Here is a 27,025-nt window from a genome sequence, read left to right as displayed (position 1 = left end):
ATTGATCAAAGAAGTTGTTTTATTCCTTGATGGTTTACAAAAGAAATACAAGGCTCTATTTATAGAGTTGGAATACTACTAGTTTAGTAGTTTCTAATTTTACAATATATATTTAGTAGCTTCTAATATATTTACTAGTTCCTAATATTTGCTAGTTCCTAATATCTCAATATAGATGGGAATATTATATGAGATATCCCAAACTATAGAAATATATTTCAACACTCCCCCTCAAGTTGGTGCATAGATATCGCACATGCCCAACTTGTCCACCAGTTTCAAAAATATTCGACTTGAAACTGCTTTAGTAAGAACATCAGCCAATTGATCTTCAGATCGGATCTTTGGTAACTCTACAATGTTGTCATCCAACTTTTCTTTAATAAAGCATCGATCTACCTCAACATGTTTTGTGCGGTCGTGCTGGACTGGATTGTGAGCAATATCACATGCTGCTTTATTGTCACAATATAATCGAATTGGTCTTTCAGAAGGATATCCTAAATCGTCCAAGAGGAGTCTTAACCATAACGCTTCACATATGCCATCTGCCATACCTCTAAATTCAGACTCTGCACTTGAACGTGCAACAACGTTCTGTTTTTACTTCTCCACGTAACAAGATTCCCACCAACAAAGGTAAAATATCCTGCAGTTGATCGCCTACCATTTACTTCTCCGGCCCAATCTGCATCAGTATATACATCAATAGTTTGACAACCCGAATTTTTAGTAAACAGAATACCTTTTCCCGGAGCCGCCTTCAGATATCTCAAAATGCGTAAAACAGCATTCATGTGCTCTTCTCCTGGATTGTGCATAAATTGACTAACAATACTTAACGCATATGCAAGATCTGGCCTCGTGTGCGCCAAGTACATCAACCTTCCAACGAGTCTTTGATATCTTCCTTTATCAACCGGGATCTGATTAGGCTCAATGAATAATTTTAATCCTTCTTCCACAGGTGTATCAATCGGCTCACATGCTGACATACCCACCTCATGTAACAAATCTAAAGTATACTTTCTCTGGGATAGGTAAATCCCTTTGTAGGATCGAGAGACTTCAATTCCAAGAAAGTATTTCAACTCACCAAGGTCTTTCATCTCAAACTCTTTAGACAAGTAATTTTGTAAAGCCTTCCGTTCTTCGGGGTCATCCCCAGTGACTACCATGTCATCAACATATACAATAAGTGTTGTTAGTTTTCCTTCATGTCTTTTTATGAACAAGGTATGATCAGAATTGCTTTGGCGATACCCGAACTCCTTCATAGCCTTTGTAAGCCTTCCGAACCACGCTCTTGGTGATTGTTTCAATCCATACAATGACTTTTTTAATCTGCACACCTTCTGGTTATGTTTCTCTGGTATATTGCATCCTGGTGGAAGATCTATGTATACTTCTTCTAACAGTTCTCCATGCAAAAAAGCATTCTTCACATCAAATTGTTGAAGTGGCCAATCGAAATTTGCTGCTAATGATAACAACACACGAACTGTGTTGATTTTTGCAACTGGAGCAAATGTCTCTGTGTAATCGACTCCGTAAGTTTGAGTGTAGCCTTTTGCCACTAGTCTCGCTTTGTAACGTTCAATTGTACCATCTGCTTTGTACTTTACTGAATAAATCCATCGACATCCTACTGGATTTTTGTCAATCGAACGATCAACTAACTCCCAAGTATCATTCTTTTGTAAGGATTTCATCTCCTCATTCATAGCCGCTTTCCATTTTGGATCAGATAAGGCTTCCTGCACATTGTTAGGAATAGATACAGTAGATAATTGATTTACAAATGACTTATTTGATTCTGTTAGACGATGATCTGACACATAGTGACTCATAGGATATTTGACTTTACTAGACAATTCAGGTTCATATGTCGATTTAGGAATACCTCTAGTTTGACGTGGTGGTAACATTTTCCTAGATGGTTCAGATGGTGCTTCAGGATCATCCTCGACAAGCGATTGGTTTGGTGTGTCACGAACCTCTGGTGCTGTGGCTTCAATTGGAGACAAATCCACAATTTCGTCAATGATTTCATTAACACTTTCTTTCATTACTGATTCATCTGGTATTGTTTCTTCAGGAATTAAATTTATTTCAATATTAGATCCAAGATTGTTCTCTTCTATATGATTTTCAGTTTCTTCATAATCAAGAGTCAGAACTTCTTGTTTGCTTTTCTCCCCCTGAAGTTCAGACTCAGATGAAAAATACATGGAGTTTTCATGAAAGATAACATCCAATGTAACGAACATTCGTTTAGTTGGAGGATGATAACATCTGTAACCTTTCTGATTTGCAGCATACCCTACAAATACACACCTTAATGCCCTTGGAGTTAGTTTTGTACGTTGGTGCTCATGAAGATGAACAAATACTACACAACCAAAGATACGGGGAGGTAAATTTGAAACTGTCGGAGAGGTTATAACATCTGCTAGAGCTTGAAAGGGAGTCTTAAACTCAATAGTACTACAAGGTACTCTATTAATTAAATAGGTTGCAGCAAGAAGTGCTTCTCCCCAAAAAGATAATGGCATATGTGCTTCGATCAACATAGCCCTGATGACTTCCAATAAGTGACGATTCTTCCTTTCAGCGACTCCATTTTGTTGCGGGGTATTTGGACATGTGGTTTGATGCATAATACCATGAGATTCCAAATAGGTTTGAAGTTCATGATCTATATACTCTCCACCGTTGTCACTACGAAGTATCTGGACTTTTGAGTTGTACTGAGTGCTAAACAATTTATGAACCTTCTGAAATAATACTTTTACCTCACTTTTAGATTTCATCAAACATACCCAAGTCATCCTAGTACAATCATCAATAAATGTAACAAACCACCGTGACCCACCTAAAGTAGGAACCTTGGATGGACCCCAAACATCAGAATGTAAGATCATAAAAGGAATTGGACTTTTATTTAATTTTAACGGGAATGATATACGGTGACTTTTTACTAGTGCGCAAACATCACATTGAAAACTTGAAACATCACTATTAATAAATAACGACGGAAATAATTTTTTAAGGTATCCAAAAGAAGCATGTCCTAAACGTCGATGCCATAACCATATCTCAGCTTTACTTTTATCTTCAAAATTGTTCACTGTTAATGCCTGACGCAATTTACTACAACTTTCAGATACTAAGTCCAAGTAGTACAGCTTTCCTCGCCTAACACCATAACCAATCGTCTGCCTTGTCTGGATGTCCTTAAACACACAAAATTCAGGCCAAAAAATCACAACACAAAATAAAGCAGTAGTTATTTGAGACACTGATAATAAATTATGATCTAAAGATGGGACAACCAAAACAGAGTCTAAATTCAGGGTGTCAGTAAGAGATATAGGTCCTTCCCCTACAACAGAGGCTGAGGTACCATTGGCAGTAGAGACATATTTATGTAAGGATTGATTAATGGTCGAAATCTGTCTAGAATCAAAAGTCATATGATCTGTAGCTCCAGAATCAATTGTCCAAGTATTATTCGAAACATGTGTAGAAATATTTGAAACCTTACCTATGTTACCTGTAGTGGCTACCATTGCTGAAGCTTGTTCAATAGTTGGATTTTCTTCCTCCGTCTCAACAAGTGCAACTACCGGGGTCTTCTTGGAATTTTTCTTTCGATTATGATCCCACCATTCTGGATAGCCAACTAGTTCATAACAATGACTTTTGGTATGACCAGTTTTGTTGCAGTTAGTACACTTATAAGTTGATTTGTCGGATTGACCAATAGTTTTAACAAGGTTTGGCTTTGTCTTGTTGCGAGTCATCATTGCGGAAGCATCAGTTGTTTCAGATTCTCCGTTCATCGTTGTGCGTCGAACAAGCTCACGACGAACCAAAGCATAACACTCTTCTAAATCAGGAATTGGATCTTTTCTCAAAATTTCACCACGAATTTGTTCAAATTCACCATCTAACCCAGCAAGAAAAATATGCACACGTTGTCGTTGGACTGATTTACGATAAGATACAATATCTTTTTCGTTTTCCATGATCACTTTATCACGGTGATCTAATTCACTAAAGATCTCAACCAATTCACCATAATACACAGAGAGTATCTTCCCGTTCTGTTTGGCAGAAAAAGCTCTTTGATTCAATGAGAAGACTTGCAACTCATCGGATCCATCATAAAAATTTTGAGAAAAGATCCAATTCCTGATTTAGAAGAGTGTTATGCTTTGGTTCGTCGTGAGCTTGTTCGACGCACAATGATGAACGGAGAATCTGAAACAACTGATGCTTCCGCAATGATGACTCGCAACAAGACAAAGCCAAACCTTGTTAAAACTATTGGTCAATCCGACAAATCAACTTATAAGTGTACTAACTGCAACAAAACTGGTCATACCAAAAGTCATATGATCTGTAGCTCCAGAATCAATTATCCAAGTATTATTCGAAACATGTGTAGAAATATTTGAAACCAATTTTACAAAACTGGTCATACCAAAAGTCATATGATCTGTAGCTCCAGAATCAATTTTACCATATATATTTAGTAGCTTCTAATATATTTACTAGTTCCTAATATTTGCTAGTTCCTAATATCTCAATATAGATGGGAATATTATATGAGATATCCCAAACTATAGAAATATATTTCAACACTAACTTGTTCAGGAATATGAAGATAAACGATGTGAAAGTAAAAGTAAAGACACCAAGATTATTTAACGTGACAAAAAACCCCTCCAAGATGGAATGTAAAATAACCACGGGACCTAGTCCAGAAATCTTCCACTATAATTAAATAATGGGTTACACAATTCTTCACCAAACCTATGGTGGATAAACCAATTGTTCAAGATGTGTAGAAACACTCTTGGATAACAAGTCTTTCCTAAACAAATAGAGGATTAACCAATTCTTCAAGATGTGTAGAAACACTCTTGGATAACAACTCTTCACCAAAACTATGGTGGAGAAACTGAACAAAGAAACAAAGAAATAGAAACTCTTACTCCTTAGGATTTGAAAAAATCCTAGATTACTAAAGGTTGAAGAAGATAAGCACAAACTAAATTGCTTCACAAGATTAATAATCTTCTTTTCTTGAAACCAATATTCTTCTCTTTCAATCTCTCTTGAAAGAATTACTTCAGAAATCTCTCTTTCTCTGACTTCTCTTTGTTCTGGAAGTTGTGAATAATCTCTTCCCGTTCATTCCCTTTTATAATGATAAATAGGGAGGTTTACCAATAGAAATAGGAATTCATTTTTAGGCTTGAAAAAATAGAAGTTTCTATTTTATCTCCAAACAAGGAATAAGGGAAATCATATTCCAACTAGGAGTCCTTTTATTATAAGGAGGGACCCCAACAAACCCCTCCTCCCGACTTATGAAGAAGGAGCTACCACCCCCAAACCTCCACCACTGCTATATAGCTCATGCTTGCTTTTGGGTAATGGTTTTGTCATCATATCTGAACCATTGTCGTCAGTATGGATTTTTTTTATTTAAGTTGCTTTCCTACTCCAACTAGGAGTCCTTTTATTATATTTGACTGCCTTTTATTAATTTCAATTTGTACTATGACTGTTTTTTTATTTAAGTCTTATCTTGTGTCATTTCATCCAAAAAAAAAGTCTTATCTTGTGTTTACATTTTTATCTTTCACATATGAAATCGGAATGAAGTCCAAATTTAGATTTCAAATGCTTATTCTTTTAATTAAACATAACTTAAGATCTTGGTTCAAAAGGTTAGATGTTTGATTGAGCTAAATAAAGGACCAATTATGTTGGTCTTATATACGGAATTGAACTCGAATACACCAAATACTTAAAATGACATGTATATCCATCTGGGAATAAAAAAATGCCTTTTATCTTCATCTTCATCTTCGTCAGTTAATCGCCAATAACCATGCAACATCACCAACCACACCACCACCATATCTCTCTCTTTCTCAAGGTCGGCCATGGGCATATGCAGTCGGCTAAGGACCCCAAATTTAGGGGCCCCCAATTTATATAACAAATATACATAAGATATTCTTATATTTTGTTTTTTTTTTTTTTGAAAGATATATGTATTTTTTTCATAAACATCCATATTAAATTAAATACATATTCTTATTGCTGATGTCAAAAAACGTCAATCTGGTTATCAGTCTAGAAATAGAGACTTGATGCTGGATCATGATTAAATGGGTGAGTCTGCTTCTTCCATTCCCGACACTACTCCTAAAAACATGAGGGGAGAACCTTCAAACAGTTTGGAAACCTCTCCGACGCGTCTAGAATAATAACGTCCTTGCGCGTCTCGGATTCCTAGGCCAAGACGCGCTCGACATTCCCAGTCGCGTCCTAAGATGCGACTAAAAGTCCGAGATCCGCACGTCTCGGATCCCTAGTCTGAGACGGTCTCGGCTGGCTCAGGGACGCGTGCGTTTGTCCCAGACGCGTCTAGAAGCGTCCTGGCAAGACACGAAGCTTTCAGACCAGATTTAAAACCAAAAAATCAATTTCTAAAACCAAACAATCAATTTTAAAAACTTTTTCAAAAATTTGTTAAAACTTTAATCTTTTCTTTCGAAAACTATTTTCAAAAATCGAAAATTTTAAAGCTTTAACCTATTGAAACTCTTTCAAAATTTATTTGATTAAGCCTAAACCTCATTCAAAATAATCAAATCGATGTCCAAAAATCTATTTGGACTTATCTATCTAACTTAGCAAGTCCGAATTTAATTCGTCTAGCGAAAGTTAGCTCGTGCAAGAGGCTCCGACGCCAATGTTGGGTTTTGGTGCCACCTAGTGTTCTGAGCGGAATCTCAGACGTCTAATACGTCTAACACTAGTTTCCAGGATGACATGCAAGAACTAAAGATGAACTAGAATTTGAAAGAAGATTACCTTAATCCCTTTCCCTCGAACTAAATTCCAATGTCTTTTCGGAAGATAGGAGCTCCAAATTGTTGTTTCTCTGGTTGAGACACTTGAGTAGGTTAACTTGATCTCCCTTCTTTAATGTCATATATGACCTTATGAGAATGTTGAGAATAATAACTTTTCTTCCTTGACTAGATAGATAGGTTGGGAGTTTTTTCTCTAAAATCTACTTTCTACTTGATGTTGTAGAGATATATTTTCTCATGTTATGGCCGCCCACTTCACATGGTCGGCCATAACATGGTCGGTCCATCTCACTTTTGGTATGTGTCGCTTTCGGGCTCGGTTCTTCGCTATCTTTTTCTGGACTCCTTCCGAAGCTTTTGGGCTTATCTAACTAAATCTAATCCATCTATTTGCCTTGCCTAGTTCCCTCTAGTCAACTCTCTCCAATCAAGTCTCCACTGTTTGGTGTAACCCATTGTAGGATCTGATCGATATTAGTCGTGAACCACCGAAGTGATCTGATGATCGAAGTTGGCTTCTAGCTAAGCATTACGACCCTTAATTCAACCGGACTAGATGAACTTCTGGATAAAGTCATCTTAATCCTATTTGACAAATTGAGCGCATTGTCATCTTGGTTAAAAGACACTCCTTCAGAAAGACATATCTTTCAGACCGAAAGGACATGTCCTTCAAACATCATCTATCCATTGAAGAATACAAGTAGGAGTCAGAATCTTTCATTTAAAAAGGCCAATCAAAGGGTTTGATTTCCTAAAAGAACGAAAAAAAATCTTGTTTTACAAGAAGGTTAGTAGGAGTAGTCCTGTTTTGTTTTGTCTTGTATTTTTGTGACATACTGAAAGTTGAGAACAACATTTCGAATGTTGAAACAGATAAGAGACTAACTCAATAAATAACAAAACACAAAGGTAAAATACCTTTGGGCATCAAAAGGTATATGCTCATAGATCTAGAAGATGATAGGGCACGTTCAAGAAAGGATTCTTGAAGAGACCTAATCAGAAAGACTCCAAGAGAGTAATTTTACCCAAATATCATGGCAAATTGCTCAACAAGACTCAGAGTCTACAAACTCTTATGAGCAAACACACATCTGAAAGATTTTTATGCCTTACGCATAAGATCGATCATGTAGGACATAGTTCGTAATTACCCAGACATTTCAAATACTTGGAGTATGTAGAGTCATCACCAAAAAATTCCAAAGAAAGTACTTTGGACTGCGACCATGAAAGACACCAAGCTGAAAGGGTTTCAAGCTGGGCTATTGAAAACTCTGCTAATAAAAGAAAATAATTAGAGCTTTAGAAGCACTACTTCAGTATTGAGAAACTGAAACTATCATAGAAAACTGATGGAAGCGTTCTTTAGTCAAAATGGTAGCAAAGTAAAGTACCCATATCAGATCCAATACTAAATTATCACCTCAGATCAAATATGAAACTCATACGAAGATCTGAGACATTAGGATCATACAAGAATGACGTGTACTTGTAAATTAAGTGGGTAAAGGAGTTTACGAGGATAACTTAAATTTACAAACTCTTGTTATTAGAAATCAAATAGTTTACCTCGTCGTCTAAATTTGGTTTATTATTTAAACAACAGTCCAAAATAATGGAATCTTCCAAAAGAAAAGGCTTGTTAGATACGTGATCTAATAAATGAGACCCTATTAAGTGAACTTGGAACTATTACATTATCCGCTCCCTAGTCCAGGTCATTAAATGGACAATAATGACTATGAAGACTAGCATGTGAGATTGACTGATAGAGTTATTTCTTGGGTTATAGGAATAAGAGATTCGAGTCAACTACATGAGTGTACACTTAACTTAAAAATGCACAAATGAGAGTACTTCAAAGGTTGAAAGTAAAAAACTCTCACTGACAAAACTGTAGAGATTCCTTGTGACATGAGGCTTCCGCTCATCTTATGTGAGGAATGTCAATCTTTGGTACCGTCAAACGCATCACCGTCAAAGGAGGTTATAAAGGCAGAAACCGGGTAAGACATGGTAGACATAAAGCTCAGTAGGAGTACAATATTGGATTATGTGTTGGATTTGATGCGCCTAACTTAGACTAATTAGTTCGTTCTAGGTGTTATTTCTAATAACTTATGCATGTTTCCGTGATAGGTGACGAACATGAAGCTAAGCATGAGTTTGGAATAAAACGGAGCAAAACATCACAATTTCCTCCCACATCAACATATGGGCGAAACAAAAAGAACGCCAAGGGTATGTTGGTCTTTTTAAGAAAATAGAGATGTAGAGACACAAGATGAAGGCGATCCCTTAATTGAAATCCCAAACTCAAACCCCAAGAGCCTAAAGAGAACAAAAGGAAGGATTCTATTAGCACTCCTTAAAGAAGCCCAAGTCAACAGAAGACCAATTCAAGGGTTTTGGTTGGGGGGTTGATTAAAAGAACAAAAACATCATCTTCTATCTTGGACACTAAACAAGTTTGAGGAAGGAAAGGGAGGCTAGGGTTTGGAGTTCAAGCTTTAATTCTTGGGTGTTCTAGGGTTTGGAAGAGATAGAAAGAGGAAAAGAAGGAGCCGGCCAAGCCAGCCAACACTAAGGCCGGCTAAAGCTTGACCGAAAAAATCGTGGGGCGGCCAAGCAAACGCAAGGACAGCAGCAGCTCGGGATACATCAAACACCAGCTCGGTTTGCCATTGGACGTGGACAACAAGCTCGGGTTGTTACACGAAGCAGCTGAACATGGGATGCCAATGGGGATGTCGCATCTCAGCTCGGTTTTGGTCGGAACAGCAACCCGAGCTGCTTCATCAAGGTCGCGGCTGCAGCTCAGTTGGTACGGAACGTATTAAGGACGGCACCTCCTCTGGCCGGATCTTCAAGGGTGTGCCTTGCCCGGATTTTTCTCTTCTTTGGCCGGAATTTTTTGGGGTTTCCGTCCACTTTCTTGGCCGGAAACCTTAGGGCTTTTGCTTCCCTCATCTATACCTTGCTTCCCTTGTGTTTGATTTTGTTTTGGGCCAAAATTTCTTGAAAGAAAAAGTTAGTGTTAAGCTTTAATGGAGGTTGGGTTCTAAATGGAGAAGACCGGTTGCACCTTGACTTCTCATAGTTTCCGACGATCTTAGCCATGCGGCTCAACGAAAAAGGGGGATTCTCTCATTACTTTTTTTTCATTTATTATTCATTCACCATGTTTAGCTAACTTTCGTGTGTCGATAATGGGATGAAATGTGATGAGTTTGTGATTATGTTTAATATGGTTTGATGTTTTGATTACGAATTGATGTTCATTTATCTCCATTATGGTTTCTATCATATTTTCATGTGTTTAATCACGCATCTCCCATAGTTAATAGATGAAGCGAAGTATTCGATATCAATCGTAGTCTAAGTCATAATTTCATGTGTCTTGTCATGCACTTCACATAGTTAGGCGACTAGACAACACCTTCTATGACTCGGGTTTAACCGATTAGGACGTTTGTTTGACTAAGTATGATCCCCGGATATACGTAGTGCTTATAGACATCTACCTTAGGAGTCGGACTTCGATTATACTTCAACACATTAAATTGGACCACACATAATCGTAGGTTTATCATATCGGATTTCCGATTCGACACCTCTCTCACTTATTTATTGTCTCCCGATTCTTGCTCCTCCGACTCTTCTCTCGAATCTCTCTCGATCGTTTACTTAGATATTTAGATTAGTTTTACTTGCTTTCTTCTTTGTTGCTTATTCTATTATAAAACCCCCATTTATCCTTGTTCCTTTCTGTCTTAGTCTAAGCTAGCCTTTGATATTTAAACCGGTGGAGAAGACCCTTCGATATTCGAATTACCTTCTTATCCTTGGATCGACCCTGACTTTGCCGGGTTACTACTTGATACCTCCGTTTGGGTGTGCAACCTTTCGGGTGCATAAAGTTTTTGGCGTCGCTGTCAGGGATAGGTTTAGTAGTTTGTATATCGTTTGTTTGTTTTGTTCATTAGTTTAGTGTTATTCACTTACATAGACATTTTTTTTCGTATTTGTTTTTCGTGATTTCTTATTTTTTTATCTTTTTAGGTACCATCTTTAGAAATGAGCCAAAAAGAGACATAGGAGCAAAGGAAAAGGAAGGAATCGAGAAGCAAAGCAGAAAAGTGAACGAAACTAGAGGAGCATTCGCTAGTATCGCATTCTAACTCTTCATTTTTACTTGTGTGATTGCTTAGTTCGATTAGTGTTATTTCCCATTTTATGATTGTGTGTTAGCATCCTTGAATATTGTGAGATCATGGCAAGTTGGCCATATGATGATGATGATGATGACCATATTCTAAGGATTCCCAACACTAGTCGGCCACCTAGATTCTTCGGGACTACTCAAACCTATATATAAACGGTCCGACTAGTGACAGGAATAGGCGAGTTGAACCTGACCGACCTCGGATGACCATCGGTGAATACCGATAGATGTATGGAGTCGGTCAATCTAGTAATGGATATGGTTTTAGAGATTATGAGCATGAGGGTAACCAACCCCGTAGAAGTCTTCGAGACTATTGACAAACATTTAGAATGAGCAAGCCTTCATGTATAAGTTTGTCATTTGATGATAATTGTAAATTTGTTACCATTGATCGACCACGTCAAAGTCTTCGTGACTATCGACAAGCATATATAGACGATTCACTTAGTGATGGCAATTCCCGACTCGATGATTCCACTCAAAGATTCGAGTCTATGTATCTACATGAAGGTAGTGAAGAAAAGACCATGGAGACCATTAACCCGGTTTGTGCCATTTGTGCGAGCTTAAACCATTTGACCGAGTATTGTCCCATGATCTGTGTTATCCGAGAGTCTTCATCTAGTTATACTCATGTGCCTCATTACGAGGAGACTTATGAAGATAGTCTTCAAGCATTTTTGGAGTACCAGACTAGGTTCAATCGAGATATAACAGAGATCACGGAACGAATTTTCAAAATTGTTGATAGAATTGAGTCGGAGCCTATCATCGACGAGGAAGGGGTTTGCGCACCCCAAACTCAAGAGGAGACTATGAATGATGGTGAGGGTAATACACCTAACTCTAGTCTTAAGTTAAATGTCGAAGAAGCTCCTGATAGATCCTTTGAGATTAAATTGATCGATGACCCTTATTGCTCACTCCCTCGACCATTGTCACCTCACCATGATCAGACTACATTAAATTTTGATATTCGGGATGATAGCTCTATGAGCAAGTTTGGGCTTCACACGATTTTGAATTTCTAACATTTAGCACTTGTGATTATTTGGATGGGTTATGTAGAATGAAAGGTGTTATAACTGACTATGAGGCTACAAATGCCTTTAAGGACGTCGATGACATACTAGTTGGAGAGATAATGGATAGTTTGTCGGACTATTTACCTAAGGAAACCGTGGACCTTGACTTGATCCCCAAGCCTATTGCCTTACCCTTAGAGTCTAATTCGGCCTTCCACATGATCTCAGACTCGGTTGTTGATTCCTTTTGGGACAATTCAGACGTTTTCCCTAGCATGTCTAGGGACTTAGTGGATGCTTTATTCATTAGACTTGAGGATGACTTTTTGCCTTCCACTGACCTCTTGACCCTTCACTTATATGTCGATCCTTTTGACGACTTTTTAGTCCTCGTCCCTAGCAGTTATGCTTACTTAGTGGACCGTGCATCCACTAAGTTTGGGGATGGCCTCTTTTCGTTTGTTGTCTCACGTGCACTTCTTTGCTTTGATTTTCATGTGAGACGATTAGCATTTTTATATAGCTTTCTTTGGGTTGACCCTCAAATCTTCCGTCTTTTGCTTTATGATCGTTAGACGGATTAAGATGGGTCTAGATGTTTGTGAGTAGCATCTCTGGAAACCTTCCACGAGACATAACTCGTGCTCTTGTGTGAAAACAAGATAATAAAAGGCTAATTACATAGCTCAATGCAATCGTGTATACTCGCGTTAGTGGTAGATTTGTATATGGTCATGTCATTTCTGTGCTTCATTCTCATTATATTGGTTGATATTTTAGGAGCATTTCTTATATGTTTTACTTCTAAGGCGTGGTTTGTTCCAAGTTTGGGGGTGGCAGTAAGCTTGCCATCAACTTAGAACCTCTTATACATGAATCTTGGTAGTATCATCTTTTATCTCCTTCGGTTATGGTAATATATCTCCACTCTTCTCTTTAAATTGATGTGTATCTTAATCTTTTGGTGAGTGTATGCTTAGAAAATTGAGGACAATGCTAGTTTTAAGTTTGGGGATGCGGAGATATGACCATAACCAATGCATGACCATGGGTTTCAAAGATAAGAGGGTTCAAATTAACCAAAATTTGAAAATTTTGAACATTTTGAGTAGATTTGCATGTGATTATAGTGATAGTTTTAAGAATATTGATGCATATGTGTTGAGTTGATGAGTTTTCGTAATTGATAATGACCTTTGCATGAGAGTCGAGTCTTTTAGTGTTTGTGTTGTACCATAGGAGTGACATCTTAGTGAAGAAGAAACATCTCTAAGAGAACTAGGGTAGTCAGTAGTGGAGACTTAACCCTCGTGAGAGCTCAAAGCCTAAATTGTCATTCGAGTGTACTCTTCTGCGCTAACTCCGAGCATAATAAAGGGTTATTCAACCTCGTAACTTTTAAAAGAACTCATTTGATCTTGTGTGCTCAATTTTAATTAGCCACTAGGAGTGACATTAGGATAGCGAATTAACCTTACCCTTATAGTCCATGAAACACGATGAGAATGCCAACTAGTGGGAGACAAATACTCCACCATCCATCATCTTATATCCCGAGAATGAAGACATGAGAAGAAAGAAAAAGAAGAATGTCAAAAGCAAGTATGGAAAGAAGTTGATTGCAAGAATAGAGTTGTGTTTGTTTTATTTTGTTTTGTTTTGGTTGATTGTATGTGTGTTATGAAAAAAAAAAGTTGTTGCTGATGCACTCTCAAGAAGGTATGCTTTAATCTCTATTCTAGATTCTCGGATTATGGGATTCGATTTGTTGAAGACTTTATATGATGAAGACCTAGACTTTGCTGAAGTCTATAATGAGTGCAAAAAGGGAGTTACAACTCAGTACCATTTGCATGATGGATTTCTTTTTAAGAGAAACCAGCTCTGCGTGCCAAGGAGTTCTGTTCGGGAGTTGCTGATTCGTGAAGCACATGGTGGAGGTCTTTTTGGTCATTTTGGGATTAACAAAACATTGGACATGCTTCAGGAGCATTTCTTTTGGCCCAAGATGGTAAGAGATGTTCATTCAATCATAGAACGATGTGTCACGTGTCAAAAGAGGAAAAGCCATTTCCAACCAGGTCTGTACACTCCTTTACCTGTTCAAATACAGCCCTGGGATGATGTGAGCATGGACTTTATTGTGGGACTACCGAGAACTCAGAGGGGAAAAGATTCTATCATGGTGGTAGTTGACCGATTCAGCAAAATGGCACATTTTATTCCTTGTCACAAGACTGATGATGATAGTATGGTTGCTGACTTATATTTTAAGGAGGTTGCACGACTTCATGGTATTCCTAAGACCATTGTGTTCGATCGTGATTCAAAGTTCCTCAGCTATTTCTGGAAGACTTTGTGGAGGTTACTTGGTACTAAGCTCCTTTTTAGTACTACTTGTCATCCGCAAACTGATGCCCAAATAGAGGTGACAAATCCCACATTAATTACTCTTTTGAGAGGCTTGATAAAGAAGAAGTTGAAGGAATGGAATCTGAAGTTAGCTTAGTTTCCTTATAATAGGTCAACAAGCTAAACTACAAGATGTTCACCTTTTGAGATTGCCTATGGTCTTAATCCACTTAATCCTATTGATCTGATTTCAATACCTTTGGGGTTTAAGGCAGATTTTGAAGCAAAGGCAAGGATAACTACAATGAAGAAGCTACATGAGATTGTTCGGGCAGAAATTGAAAGAGCCAATGAGAAGTACAAGAAAAAGGCCAACAAAAATAGACGTGCTAAGTCTTTTGAACCAGGTAATCTGGTCTGGTTACACCTAAGAAATGAGAGGTTTCCAAACAAGCGCAAGTCGAAGCTGATGCCAAAAGCAGAGGGTTCTTTTAAGATACTTGAGAAGTTTGGTGATAACGCTTACAAACTAGAGCTTCCGGATGACTATGGTGTTTCAGGTACTTTCAATTTGGGTGATCTTTCTCCCTATCTTGAAGACGAGTAGCTATCAGATTTGAGGGCAAATCCTTTCCAACCCGGAGAGTCTAATGCTGGAGCACCAGTGCTGAATTAGCCAGAGCTGGAATCCGCAAACACGCCTACCAATGGGCTGAGCGTTACTTTACTGAAGTTGGACCACTCAAATGGATAAATATGGTCTTTAAAGAAGGTTCTCGAAGATTTGAAGAATCATTTTCGTCTCGTCTTTCTACATTTATGCATTTAAACTAAGTTGTTTCCAATGTAACTAGTTTCCATGCATGTAAACTAGCTTTTATTTCTCATTTAATATATTCTCCTCTATATAATGAGGCTTATTATCAATGGAAAAACGGAAGAAAATGAATTTGAGAAAACATAGAGTCTTTTGTGACTTTCGATCTGTTTAGATCATTTCCTTTCTCCTCTGGTTTTGGAAGAGCCATTGGTGGTGGATTTCGAGCGTCTTTATCATCTGGTGGTGGAAACTTTATCCAGGTGTGGTGTTAGCTCAACCGGTTTCTTTATCACTTTGTGGTGGCAACTTTATCAAAGTGTGGTGATCTGGATCTTCCTAGTTACTTGTTACGACCTTACCTTCACTCAGTACTCACGCTTCTGGGAAAACGCATCACCATGAGTTTAAGAAAATGGGACCGCCAATATTTGATGGGACTGGAGGGTCGGTAGATGCATATGAATGGTGTAAGGAGATAGAGAGGATGTTAGTGGCGTTTGATTGCTCTGAGGAGTATAAGCAACGGATGGCGGTGTTCTAGTTAAAGAAGAATGCAACTACTTGGTGAGACACTCAGTTTAGGCTAGTGGATACATTAAGGTTCACGTGGGAAGAATTTAAGAAGGTCTTCATGGACAACTTTGTTCCTTTGTCAGCACAACAGACACTTTAGAGGGAATTTCAGGAGTTAAAGCAAGGGGAGACTCAATCAGTTTTGGAATATGAGAATGAGTTTCACAGAATCTCCCTCTTCACTCCTCAGCTAATTCCCACAGAGGAGGAAAAGATCGAGAGGTTTGTAAATGGTTTGCGTGACAACATTGCTAGGTACATTGTTGGGCAACCTAGTTTCGACACCTATCAGAAGGTGGTTTCTTGTGCTAAGGTTCACGATGCTCGGATACAGGAGGCAAAGAAGTAGAGAGGAATCAAAGTGCAAAGCAAGGGTGAACAAAAGGGGAACGGTAGAAATTATGGGAAGGTTGGTTAGAATCAGCGCAACGACTATAACGGTCAGCGGGATGGTAAGAGGCCTCGGGTCGAGGGAGGCAACAGGGATATGACTGTGGTGACTACAAATAGACAACCACCAGTAGCTAGTGGTGAAGGTGTGGGACAGAGACCATTTAGAGGGGTTTGTTTTAATTGTCAGGAAGTAGGGCACATGTCTTTTGATTGTCCGAGGAGGAATAGAGCTCGGACAGGAAATCAGGGGCGTCATCATGAACGTAACCCACAGGGCAGACCACAGGGACGTGGGCAACAACCACATTTGAATGCTATCGTTCCTAGAGATGATCGCGCAACTACTGATGTGGTGGAAGGTACATTCCTTATTCATACTAAAATGGGTAAAATTTTCTTTGATCCTGGTGTCATGGGCACATTTATCTCTGTTTCTTTTGTTCGTCAGTTACCCATAGAGCTAGATCAATGTGGGAGATCTTTTTCAGTGTCTTCTGCTTGGGGTGGTTTGATTGTGATACCACATCTATAAGGGGTGTATTATTAGATTGGGTGAGCGAGACTTCGCTGGAGACCACATATATCAAGGGTTCATACGTCAGAGTAGTTCTCCTTGGGGTGTACCTGTTTTTTTTTTTGTTAAAAAGAAAGATGGGTTGATGCGGTTGTGTATCGATTATAGAGAGCTCAACAAGGTTACTGTGAAGAATAAATATCCTTTACCAAGGATTAATGATCTGTTTGATCAACTGAGAGGGACCAAGTGGTTCTCTAAGATTGACTTGAGATCAGGGTACCATCAGTTACGAGTCCGAGAGGAGGACATTCCTAAGACGGCATTTGTGACACGTTATGGTTCATATGAGTTTCTTGTTATGTCATTCGGTTTGACTAACGCTTCTGCAGTGTTTATGGACCTCATGAATCGAGTGTTCAGGGACTTCTTGGATAAATTTGTCATTATCTTTATTGATGACATTCTTATCTACGGGAAGTTTTATAAGGCCTCCCCAATTTTGTTAAAAGGCCTCCCCATAAACCATTTTACTTGGTAAATTATCATTGAGGGGGGGCCTTTCAACAAAAGGGAGGGGGCTCGATAAAATCTCCCCTTATCTACTCTAAGACTAAGGAGGATCATGAGGATCACTTGAGATTGGTGTTAGAGAGACTTATGGAACATACGTTATATGCAAAGTTCGAGAAATATGATTTTTGGCAAGATGAAGTAAAATTCTTAGGCCATGTTATTTCTAAGGACGGAGTATTGGTTGACCCTTCTAAGGTTGAAGTTGTACTTAATTGGAAGCAACCTACCTCGGTTACTGAGATTCGAAGTTTTCTGAGATTGGCTGGGTATTATCGACGGTTCATCAAGGGGTTCTCAAGTATTGCAGGACCTTTGACGAATCTTACAAAAAGGGAGTTGTCTTCTCATGGGATGCAAAGTGTGATGAAGCTTCCAGATAACTTAAGACAAAGTTGACTACGACACCGGTGTTGATCATTCCAGAGAGTGGCACCAGATTTGTGATTTATACTGATGCTTCTATTCAGGGTTTGGGTTGTGTATTGATGCAAAAAAAATAAAGTGGTTGCTTATGCTTCTAGGCAGTTGAGGCCACATGAGCAAAACTATCCAACTCATGACTTAGAGTTGGAAGCTATAGTATTTGCTTTAAAAATTTGGAGGCACTACCTATATGGTGAGAATTTCGATCTCTTTACCGATCATAAGAGCCTCAAGTATCTCTTCTCACAAAAGGAGTTGAACATGCGTCAGCGCAAGTGGTTGGAGTTGATGAAGAATTATAACTTCACGTTGCAATACCACTCGGGTAAGGCAAATGTGGTAGCTGATGCACTAAGCCGACAACCAAGGGGTATCGTGGCAACAATGATGATGAACCAGTGGAAGATGTTGGAGGATGTGGCAATAACATATGCCATTGACGTTGTCGGGTCAGGAGTTGACTCGTTATTTCTGGGTAGTATGGTTGTTAAACCATCTTTGTTGAACCGTATTGTGGATGCACAAATTGATGATGAGTGGTGTCAAAAACAGGTGTTGTTAATGCAAGAGACCGAGACTGAGTTCAGTACCGGGCAGGACGCGGATTGAGATTCCGAGGGAGATTATATGTACCGGCAGATCTGGTCTTGAGACTAGATATATTAGATTAAACACACCGAAGTAAGTACACAGTTCACCCTGGGGGTAACAAGATGTACAAAGACTTGAAGAGGCAATATTGGTGGTCAGGGATGAAGAAAGATGTTGCTGAGTATGTGAGGAAGTGTAATGTGTGTCAGATGGTGAAAGCGGAAAATCGACATCCATCAGGACTCTTGGAATTGTTGCCCATTCCGGAGTGGAAATGGAGAATATATCGATGGACTTTATTACAGGTTTACTGCAATCTAGTAGAGGCTTTGACGCCATTTGGGTGATAGTTGACAGGTTGACCAAGTCGGCTCACTTCCTACCAGTGAAGACGACAGATAGTGGGGATCGACTGACACAACTTTACATCAAGGAGGTAGTCAAGTTGCACGGAGTTCTAGTGTCTATTGTTTCATACAGAGATTCGTCCTTTACATCACGGTTTTGGAAGAGTTTCCAAACTTCTATGGGACATCTTTACATTTTGGTACAACTTTTCACCCTCAGGCTGATGGGCAGACGGAGCGAGTTAACAGCGTACTTGAGGATATGCTGCGATGCTCAGTACTAGATCTTAGAGGGAGTTGGCAAGATCACTTGCCTTTGGTGGAATTTGCATATAATAATAACTACCAATGTAGTATTGGCATGGCACATTTCGAGGCATTATACAGGAGACCTTGTCGGTCACCATTATGTTGGACAGAGGCAGGTGACGCTAAACTTGAAGGACCAGAGATGATTCGTGATACTTCTGAGAAGATTACTTGGATTTGGAGTAGGCTCCAAGCAGCTCAAAGTCGTCAAAAGAGTTATGCCGACAAACAACGAAAGGATTTAGAGTTTATTGTTGGAGATGAGGTTTTGTTGAAGGTGTCACCTATGAAAGGTGTTTTACGATTCAGTAAGAAAGGAAAGTTGGCTCCCAGATATATTGGACCTTTCAGAATAGTTGAGAAGGTGGGAAAAGTAGCCTATCGTCTTGACTTACCCGCAAGCTTCACAGGAGTCCACAATGTCTTTCATATTTCGATGCTTCAAAAACATGTGAGAGACGTAGATCAAAATTCAGTAATAGATTACCATGATTGGGAACTCCAGCCAAATGTATATGAAGAGGAACCAGTTCGTATCATTGATCGTAGAGAGCATGTTATTTGCCGAAAGACGATTCCCATGGTCAAGGTTCAGTGGAATCACCACAATGACAAGTTATTTGGGAGCGGGAGGATGATATGCAGCTTCGTTATCCCCATCTTTTTCTCTCGTCAGGTATGTTCGATTTCGAGGACGAAATCCTCTTTTAGTGGGGAAGATTGTAACAGCCTTGAATATAATAAGGATTGCCTATAACAAGGCATCACCATATGCCCACGTTGCTGCCCAGATTTTTCTTAGGGTTCACTTTCCCTGAAGCAAAAGCTAGGATTCCCTATAGCAATACACCCACTTAATAACCCAAACAGCAACTCACTTATCCCTTTTTCTTTTTCCTTCTTGTGCAGCCCGTGAGAAGTTCTAGAGTGAGAAAGTGAGGGTTTTAGAGTGAGAACCTGAAGTATAGAGAGTGTGAAGAAGATGAAGAAGGATCTTCAAGGAGATTTGTTAGGGGCTTGATTTCTCCTTTTTTGTGCTAAAAAATCAGGTAGGTTTCTTCTTCCCTAGGGTTTACATATCCCTCTTTAATTTCAAACCTAGATTTAAATGGTTAGAAATATAATAACTTTAAACCATGAATTTTTGCTAGGCCATCATCATCTTAGCACCAATTAGTGATACAATAGACCTATACTATGATTAGAAACTAATTACAGCAACAAAATAGTAACCCTAGACCATTATAATTATATTAATGGAGTATATATATACCCGGACCGCAACCTAGATTATTTAGATAATATAAATATGGTATAAATACACCTAGACAGCAGCCTAAATGCTAAGAATTATTTGTGTTTATGTTATTGATTTTGATAATTGATTGTATTAGATGATATGTTTGATATTGGAGCATAACTGCTATCAATAGTTGTGTGTGATATATTGCTTTAGGTTGTTAACCTAGAAAGCATAGGCTAATCGGAACCTAGAATAGTTGGCTCAACATGTGGGTCGATTACAAACACCAGTTACTAATGCGATATTAGATAACTTGGTTGACCATGACCTTGAGTTCCGTTAATGGATTGAACTAAGACTGGTTGGCTCGACATGTGGGTCGATGCAAACACAGGTTTGTCAATGTGATATTGGACAACCAGTGGACCAGGGGCTTGAGTTTTGATATGGATTGACGGTTGTAATCCATAAGTAATCGGTGGTTGGCTCGACAGGACGATCGATGCAAACACAAGTTCATTCTTGTAGACCACATACTTCTAATTTGAGAAGTAATTTACCAACTAGAGGTTGGCTCGCCTCCTGCTCATATGTGAAGTACTCGTGTTGCACTGTGCTCGTGTTGCGTGGATCCCCTTTGTGTGTGGTATCCCTTGTCTATTGAGAGATTTAAGTCGATCCAAACACGGATGGCAAGTGAAACTATCTTGTGGACCTCAAAATTGGTTGTACCCCTTCAAAAGGGAAGTTGTATTGTTTGAATCTCTTCAACTGTGTAACAGGTTGACTTTAGTGGTGTTGACTCGAAAGGTGTAACACAATTGACTATGTTATTGTTTTTCTTCTGTTCGATACTTGATTGTGTTGTTGAATTAGTCTATTTAGACCTTAGGTAATTGGAAATCTACTAGCTGGGTTCTGACCCAACCTACTATTTTTCAGGTGACAAGGACAGGGGATTTCCACCGGGTTGATCTCAGTTCGTCAGCTCAGAGTTCCTTTCTTAGTTTTCACATTCGAGATTAGGTAGTTATTTGGAGTGTTGCCTCCTAGATAATTATTTCTTTCATTCGTTCTTGTCCGACCTACGTCTCGATGATTTGGAAACGTTATTTGAGTTTTGAAAGTTTAATGGATTTCTTTTAGATGATTTATTGATTCTTATGAGCTTCACATTTGATATTATTTGTCTCTTTTGATGGGTATATCGACTATGTTTACTGTTTTGCGGAGAAATGCTTTGAGTTTAGGTTTTCATGACGGCCGACGTGGATATCTAGATTTGGAGCGTTACAGTACTACGACAGATACGGCGGTTCAGGGGAACAACGTCCAGGACCATTCGCCTAATATTTGAGTGAGTATGGTATAATCACTCAATACACCATGCCGAGAATTCCAAGTCAAAATGGTGTAGCTGAGAGACGAAACCGTAGCCTCAAATAACTGGTACGAAGCATGATTAGTCATTCTTCTTACCTGAGTCACTTTGAGGCGATGCCCTAAAAACTACAGTTTGTATATTGAACAAGTACCAAGTAAAGCAATAACCAAAACCCTACAAGTTATGGACAAGCAAAAAGCTCAATTTTAGGCACTTGCATGTTGGGGTTGTCCAGCTGAGGCTAGGCCTTACAAGCCTAATGAAAAGAAACTTGATTCATGAACAATTAGATTTTATTTTGTTGGTTACTCCGAAAGATCGAGGAGTTATAAATTTTATGATCCCTAAAACAAGGCATTCTTTAAAGCACAGAACACTAAGTTCATTGAGGATGTTGATTACAGTGGGAGTAGTCAAAATAACGGATTTGTATTTGAAGAGAAAAAGTGTTCACTAGGAGATAAACCTGTGGCGAAAGGTGATAAATTTAGTTTGCTCCAATGTCCAAAACTGAATCTTGAGAAGAAAGAAATGGAGATGATGCCATACTCGGTTGCAGTTGGGAGTCTTATTTATGCACAGGTCTGTACCGTCTACACGTTCAAATTTGGCCTTTACTGTAGGAATGTTGAGCAGAATCCTGAGTAACCCAGATTTAGATCATTGGAAGGTTCTAAAACGGGTTATGAGATATTTACAAAGGATTACAAGCTCACCTTCAGGAGAAACGATCACCTAGAGACCATAAGATACTCCAACTCAGATTTTGTTGGATGTATTGATACTAGAAAATCAACATCGGGATACATCTACGTGATGGCTGGAGGGTTTCTTGGGAAAGCGTTAAGCAAACTCTTGTAACCTCTTCAACCATGGAAGCAGAGTTCATAGCTTGCTTTGAAGCATCTAATCATGTTATATGGCTTCAAAATTATGTCTCTAAATTGAAAATGGTCGATAATATTGAACGACCAATGAAGATTTATTGTGACAATAAGGCAGCTGAGTTGTACTCAAAGAATAACATAAATTCTTCGAAGTGTAAGTACATCGATATAAAGTATCTTGCGGTAAAGGATAGAGTTCCAGAATGGTTTAGTGTACATTGAGCACGTTGACACAAACTTCAATAAAGCTTGACCCATTAACCAAAGGTTTACCGCCTAAAGTGTTTTGTGAACATGTGGTATGTATGGGGTTCTAGAACCTCTTGATATCATTAGGTAGTGGGAGTTTATTTGGTCAATTTGTTGGATCCTTCAGTTTATGCTCTTTGAACGTAATTGTCTTTTGTATTGATCTTGTACAAGTTTTAATAAAAGTATGTATTTAACCTCCATATTCTGAATATAAGCACTACAACTTTCTATCGAGGAATCATTTGGAAAAAGTTGGGCTCTATGGAGTCGCTGGATTAGTTGGAAATAGGCAGGTTTAGATCATAACATGTAATTTCCAAGCTACACATCCACACTTGATCTATGTTGTTAATTACGTTAGTAATGTGATTATTGAACGTCTAGTCATGAACAAATGCGACGAACACCGCGTTGATCCTTTGCTAAGGTGATTAATGAATTAAACCAGATTGTGCTCAGAAATAGCCTTTTTATGTGCGCACTAAAGATTTTCGTATTATATAATTCAGAATCATATGGAGTCCAAGTGGGAGATTGTTAGAATTTTTCAATACTAATGATTGTGTGGACTTAATATGAAGACTTATAATATATAATACACAGGATATTTCGATTAAGGGTCCTTAATGGTCTAATTAATTGTCTTGTGGCCATATTTCATATCAGTTACATTGTGTGGGGGGCATATTATCGACATGTATTGTGTAAAGCCCTTAAGTATTATTACTAAAGAATGATGGGCTCTTTAGTAATAATTTTGGTAACTTCCAATAACTAACTGGCAGTTTCAGTGATAAACGGGCAAATAACTCTGATTTTTGTTCTCTTCCCATCCAGACAAAATTATTAAAGAGATCTCTCTAGGTTCAGAAGAATTTGCTTCATCATCATCATGCTTCAAGTGATTCAAGTAAGTAACTTATTTAACTTTCATCTCTCTATTCATCAAATATGACTCCTGAAACGTTTTCATTGTTTAGACTTAATAATATGTTTAACTTATGTTCATAAATAATGAAATTTCACAACATAAGGGATTTGGGTGCCATCGAGGTAGACCCAGATGTGAGTGACAAATAAATACTAGTAGATAGAGAAAGAATTACGAGAAAAAAAAATTGATTTTAAAATGTGTTTGTTTTTGAATTCCAGATAGAGAGGGAGAAAGAATCGGTCTTCCGGGGAAAGAGAGAATTCGGGGGAAAATTTTGATGGAGAGAGATACGTGAAATCTTAGATTTTGTTTGATTTTGTTACTTAAACAAATTGACAAAATAAAAAGAGTAAGATTTGGAGTTGTGAGATGCTAGTTATTTCTTCTCTGTTGTGGACGGTAGAAAATCACACAATTAATAGATCGGCGATTGGTGGGCCACCGATAACTTGGGCTCTACACCTCGAGACGGATGAAGTTCTGGTTGGACCTGTAGACAGACAAAAACGAGCAGAAACCGTGAAGTCTTGGGGACACCGGGATGGTGTCTTGCCAAGGGCACTCCGGCGGTCAAGTCAGCAAACTATAAGTGAAATAAATATAAATCGATTGAATGTTGAGGGTGTCACCGTGTTGTATCGTCGGAGGATGGCTAGACTCGTAGAGTGGCCGGAGCTTCGACTCTACGGGATAGTTGGTCGGATTGATCTCCTAGAGCAGGTCGAGAGGTCGTCTCGATCGGAGATTCTGGATAATGGAGAAGTGGGAGGTAACAAAGACTGTATAAGGACTTCGAGAGTGATGGAGCTTGAAGATATAATATCGTCGTCTAGAGTAATCCCCTAGAAGATTACCCTTCAAGTCTTCTGGAATTCGAATGGCGATTATCGTCGTCTAGAGCACTGAAGATACTAAAGATGAGAGAGAAAAAAGTGTTCAGCAGTTTTCTAGTCGGTATTTGATGCCTTTGGAGTCCGAGTCCTCCTTCTATTTATAGGCGGCTGATGGACTCGTGGAGTCTATCAGATCCGAAATACTTGGGGTTGAGGGTGACTCTAAACCCTAAGAGAGACTCGTTCTAGTCGTCGATCTGTCGCCTAGAGCAATTTGACCGTACGATTACGCCGCCTCGACTTTAGACTCTTCATAGTCTGAGATCGCCTAAAGGTACTTAAGGCGACGTGGGGTTTTAGAGTGACTTCGTCAAATGAATACGTGGCGAAGTCTCCGGAGTTGAGGTTGACTCGGCAACCGGCAGGCTCGGTTGAGGGCGACCAAGGGATGCTTGAAGTATTGTTACTTTTAATGGGTTATTGTTCGTCTAGATGGACGCGCACAAGGGCTTAGAGCCGTTTAGATTTCTAATGGATCTAATTCCACGTTGGAGAGTGTCCAACCAATAGGCAAGTGGGATGGACCCAAGTGATGTTAATGCAAATTAGGCTGGGCCTAGGCGGCAATTAGGCGAACTGGGCCTAATACGATTTTTGCCCATTACAGTTTGTCCCCCACTCTCTAAGTTAGTGAGTTGCTCACTTAGAGAATAGGTTGGTAGCGTTGAGGAACCACCTGTGTCTAGTGTCGTACTGGAGTCATAGTTCGACTAAGTCCAACCGTTACTTCGTCGACCTAGAGATCTTGATTGTTTGCCAGATAACTCGAGACCACTATCTGGGTATCTAAAATGAGAAGTCTAAAATAACATTTTCGAGCTAGGAGAAAGATTTCCAAATCGAAAAAGAAAATCTCTAGATTGGTCGAAGGTAGTTTGGAGAAAGACCCGTCTAATCGTGCCTTAAAGGCAATTTGGAGGAGATATCCCCAAGTTGCCTTTGGGCAGTCTCGGGGGCTCGAAGCTGCCTTTAGGCAATCTAGAAGAGGGAAAACCCTCCAAACCGGCCAAAGGCAGTTTGGGGGAAAACCCCTCCAGACCGTCCAAAGGCAGGTTGGAGGTAGGATTCTCTAAACTGCCTTTGGCTAGTTTGGAGGTAGGATTCTCCAAACTGCCTTTGGCTAGTTTGGAGGGTATCTCCAAACCGCCGTTAGGCAGTTTGGTGATTTTCTCCAAACTGGCAATTTGGGAATCTACCTCGTTTTTTTTTTTTTTTTTTTTTTAATGTGTGTATATGTGTATATGTGTATATATATATATATATACATATGTGTGCATAGATATATATATTTATTCAAGTGACATATAATCATGTAGACAACACATGTTTTTTGTGGGGGGGTCTCAACAACTATGCGGCACATTTATTTTCAAAGGTCTCGACCAATGTGTGAAACACATACCTTTTTTCTGCCCTTATGGGCGGTTTGGGGTTGATTTCCTCCAGACTGCCTTTAGGCGGTCTGGAGGAAGAGTCTAAACTGTCGTTAGGCAGTCTGGGGGTTTATTCCCATTTTTTTTCTTTAAAGTGTGTACATGTGTTAATGTATATATATACATGTGTGGGTAAATATTTATATACATATGTGGGTGTATATATGTACTTGTGGGTATATGTGGAACACATACCTTTTCTCTGGGGTAGTAAGTACACTTGTCGAAATCCATGTTTTGAAGTTGGTAGAATTTTGATCATGGAGTTGCCCAAAATAGTCTAGGTGGACTAAGTATCGGCTCGCTCCATTTGAGTGGAATGGTGCCATTTCTAAATCTTTAGACTTCACATATGTCAACCAGACCTACCAAAGCTTTTACTTGTCACACTTGTAGACTTGAAATGATCGTATCCTCCGTAATTATAACCTCCAATTTTAATGGAGTTCGCAACAAAATCTAGATAGACTTAGTGTCGGCTCGATCCATTTGAGTGAAGTGGAAATACTGTTGAAGCTTTAGACTTCACAAATGTCGCCTCATGTGGGTGATTGACATACCTCTTTGTTTGGTGTGGATTGTATCTAAAAAAATTCATGCTCAGAAGGTCCCCTCTGACTATAAGGAGTAATTCGTTGAGTCGATGGCAAGCTACTCGACGAGTTGAAGGTTGCTTATGAAGGGTTCAAGGCAGAGCATAACACATGTGAGGCAGACCTCGTTGAGATGGGGAACTCTGCTAGATTGTGTGTTCGAGTCAAGGTAATGGAGAATTACGAGAAAGGGTTTCGTACATAATGTGATGTAGAAAGAGAGTTGACACTCTAGAGAGTTTGGCAAAGGGCCCATGGGGCTTTTACGTTGTTTCATATTCTAGATAGGTATTGAACGCCTTCGAAGCATGTATGACTTTGGACGCCCATGGGACTTTTAATAGAAG

General features: G+C 39.0%; 1 protein-coding gene across 1 annotated transcript; it reads right to left on the bottom strand.

Annotated features, from left to right (window-relative positions):
* LOC147548961 (uncharacterized) lies at positions 1-4,134 on the bottom strand. Its single transcript, XM_086671090.1, has 2 exons — positions 3,548-4,134; positions 1-3,236 (listed from the first exon to the last, which is right to left on the bottom strand). Exons 1-2 carry the CDS (start codon positions 4,029-4,031, stop codon positions 3,199-3,201), a joined length of 522 nt encoding a protein of 173 aa, XP_086527216.1. The 5' UTR covers positions 4,032-4,134; the 3' UTR covers positions 1-3,198.
* Positions 4,135-27,025: the final 22,891 nt, after the last annotated feature.

This window comes from Eschscholzia californica, unplaced genomic scaffold (assembly GCF_041429995.1).
Source record: "Eschscholzia californica isolate CP2 unplaced genomic scaffold, dmEscCali1.0.p SCAF_3, whole genome shotgun sequence".
In the NCBI taxonomy this organism is placed as follows: domain Eukaryota; kingdom Viridiplantae; phylum Streptophyta; class Magnoliopsida; order Ranunculales; family Papaveraceae; genus Eschscholzia; species Eschscholzia californica.
Note: the sequence above shows the minus strand (reverse complement) of the source record. Positions and strands in the feature narration are given on the sequence as shown.

Excerpts from the sequence above, each read along its gene's own strand:
- LOC147548961 (XM_086671090.1), bottom strand. The coding sequence starts at position 4,031 with ATGGAAAACGAAAAAGATATTGTATCTTATCGTAAATCAGTCCAACGA. Across the intron at positions 3,237-3,547 it reads AGCCACTACAGGTAACATAG|GACATCCAGACAAGGCAGAC; the intron begins GTAAGGTTTCAA and ends TGTGTGTTTAAG.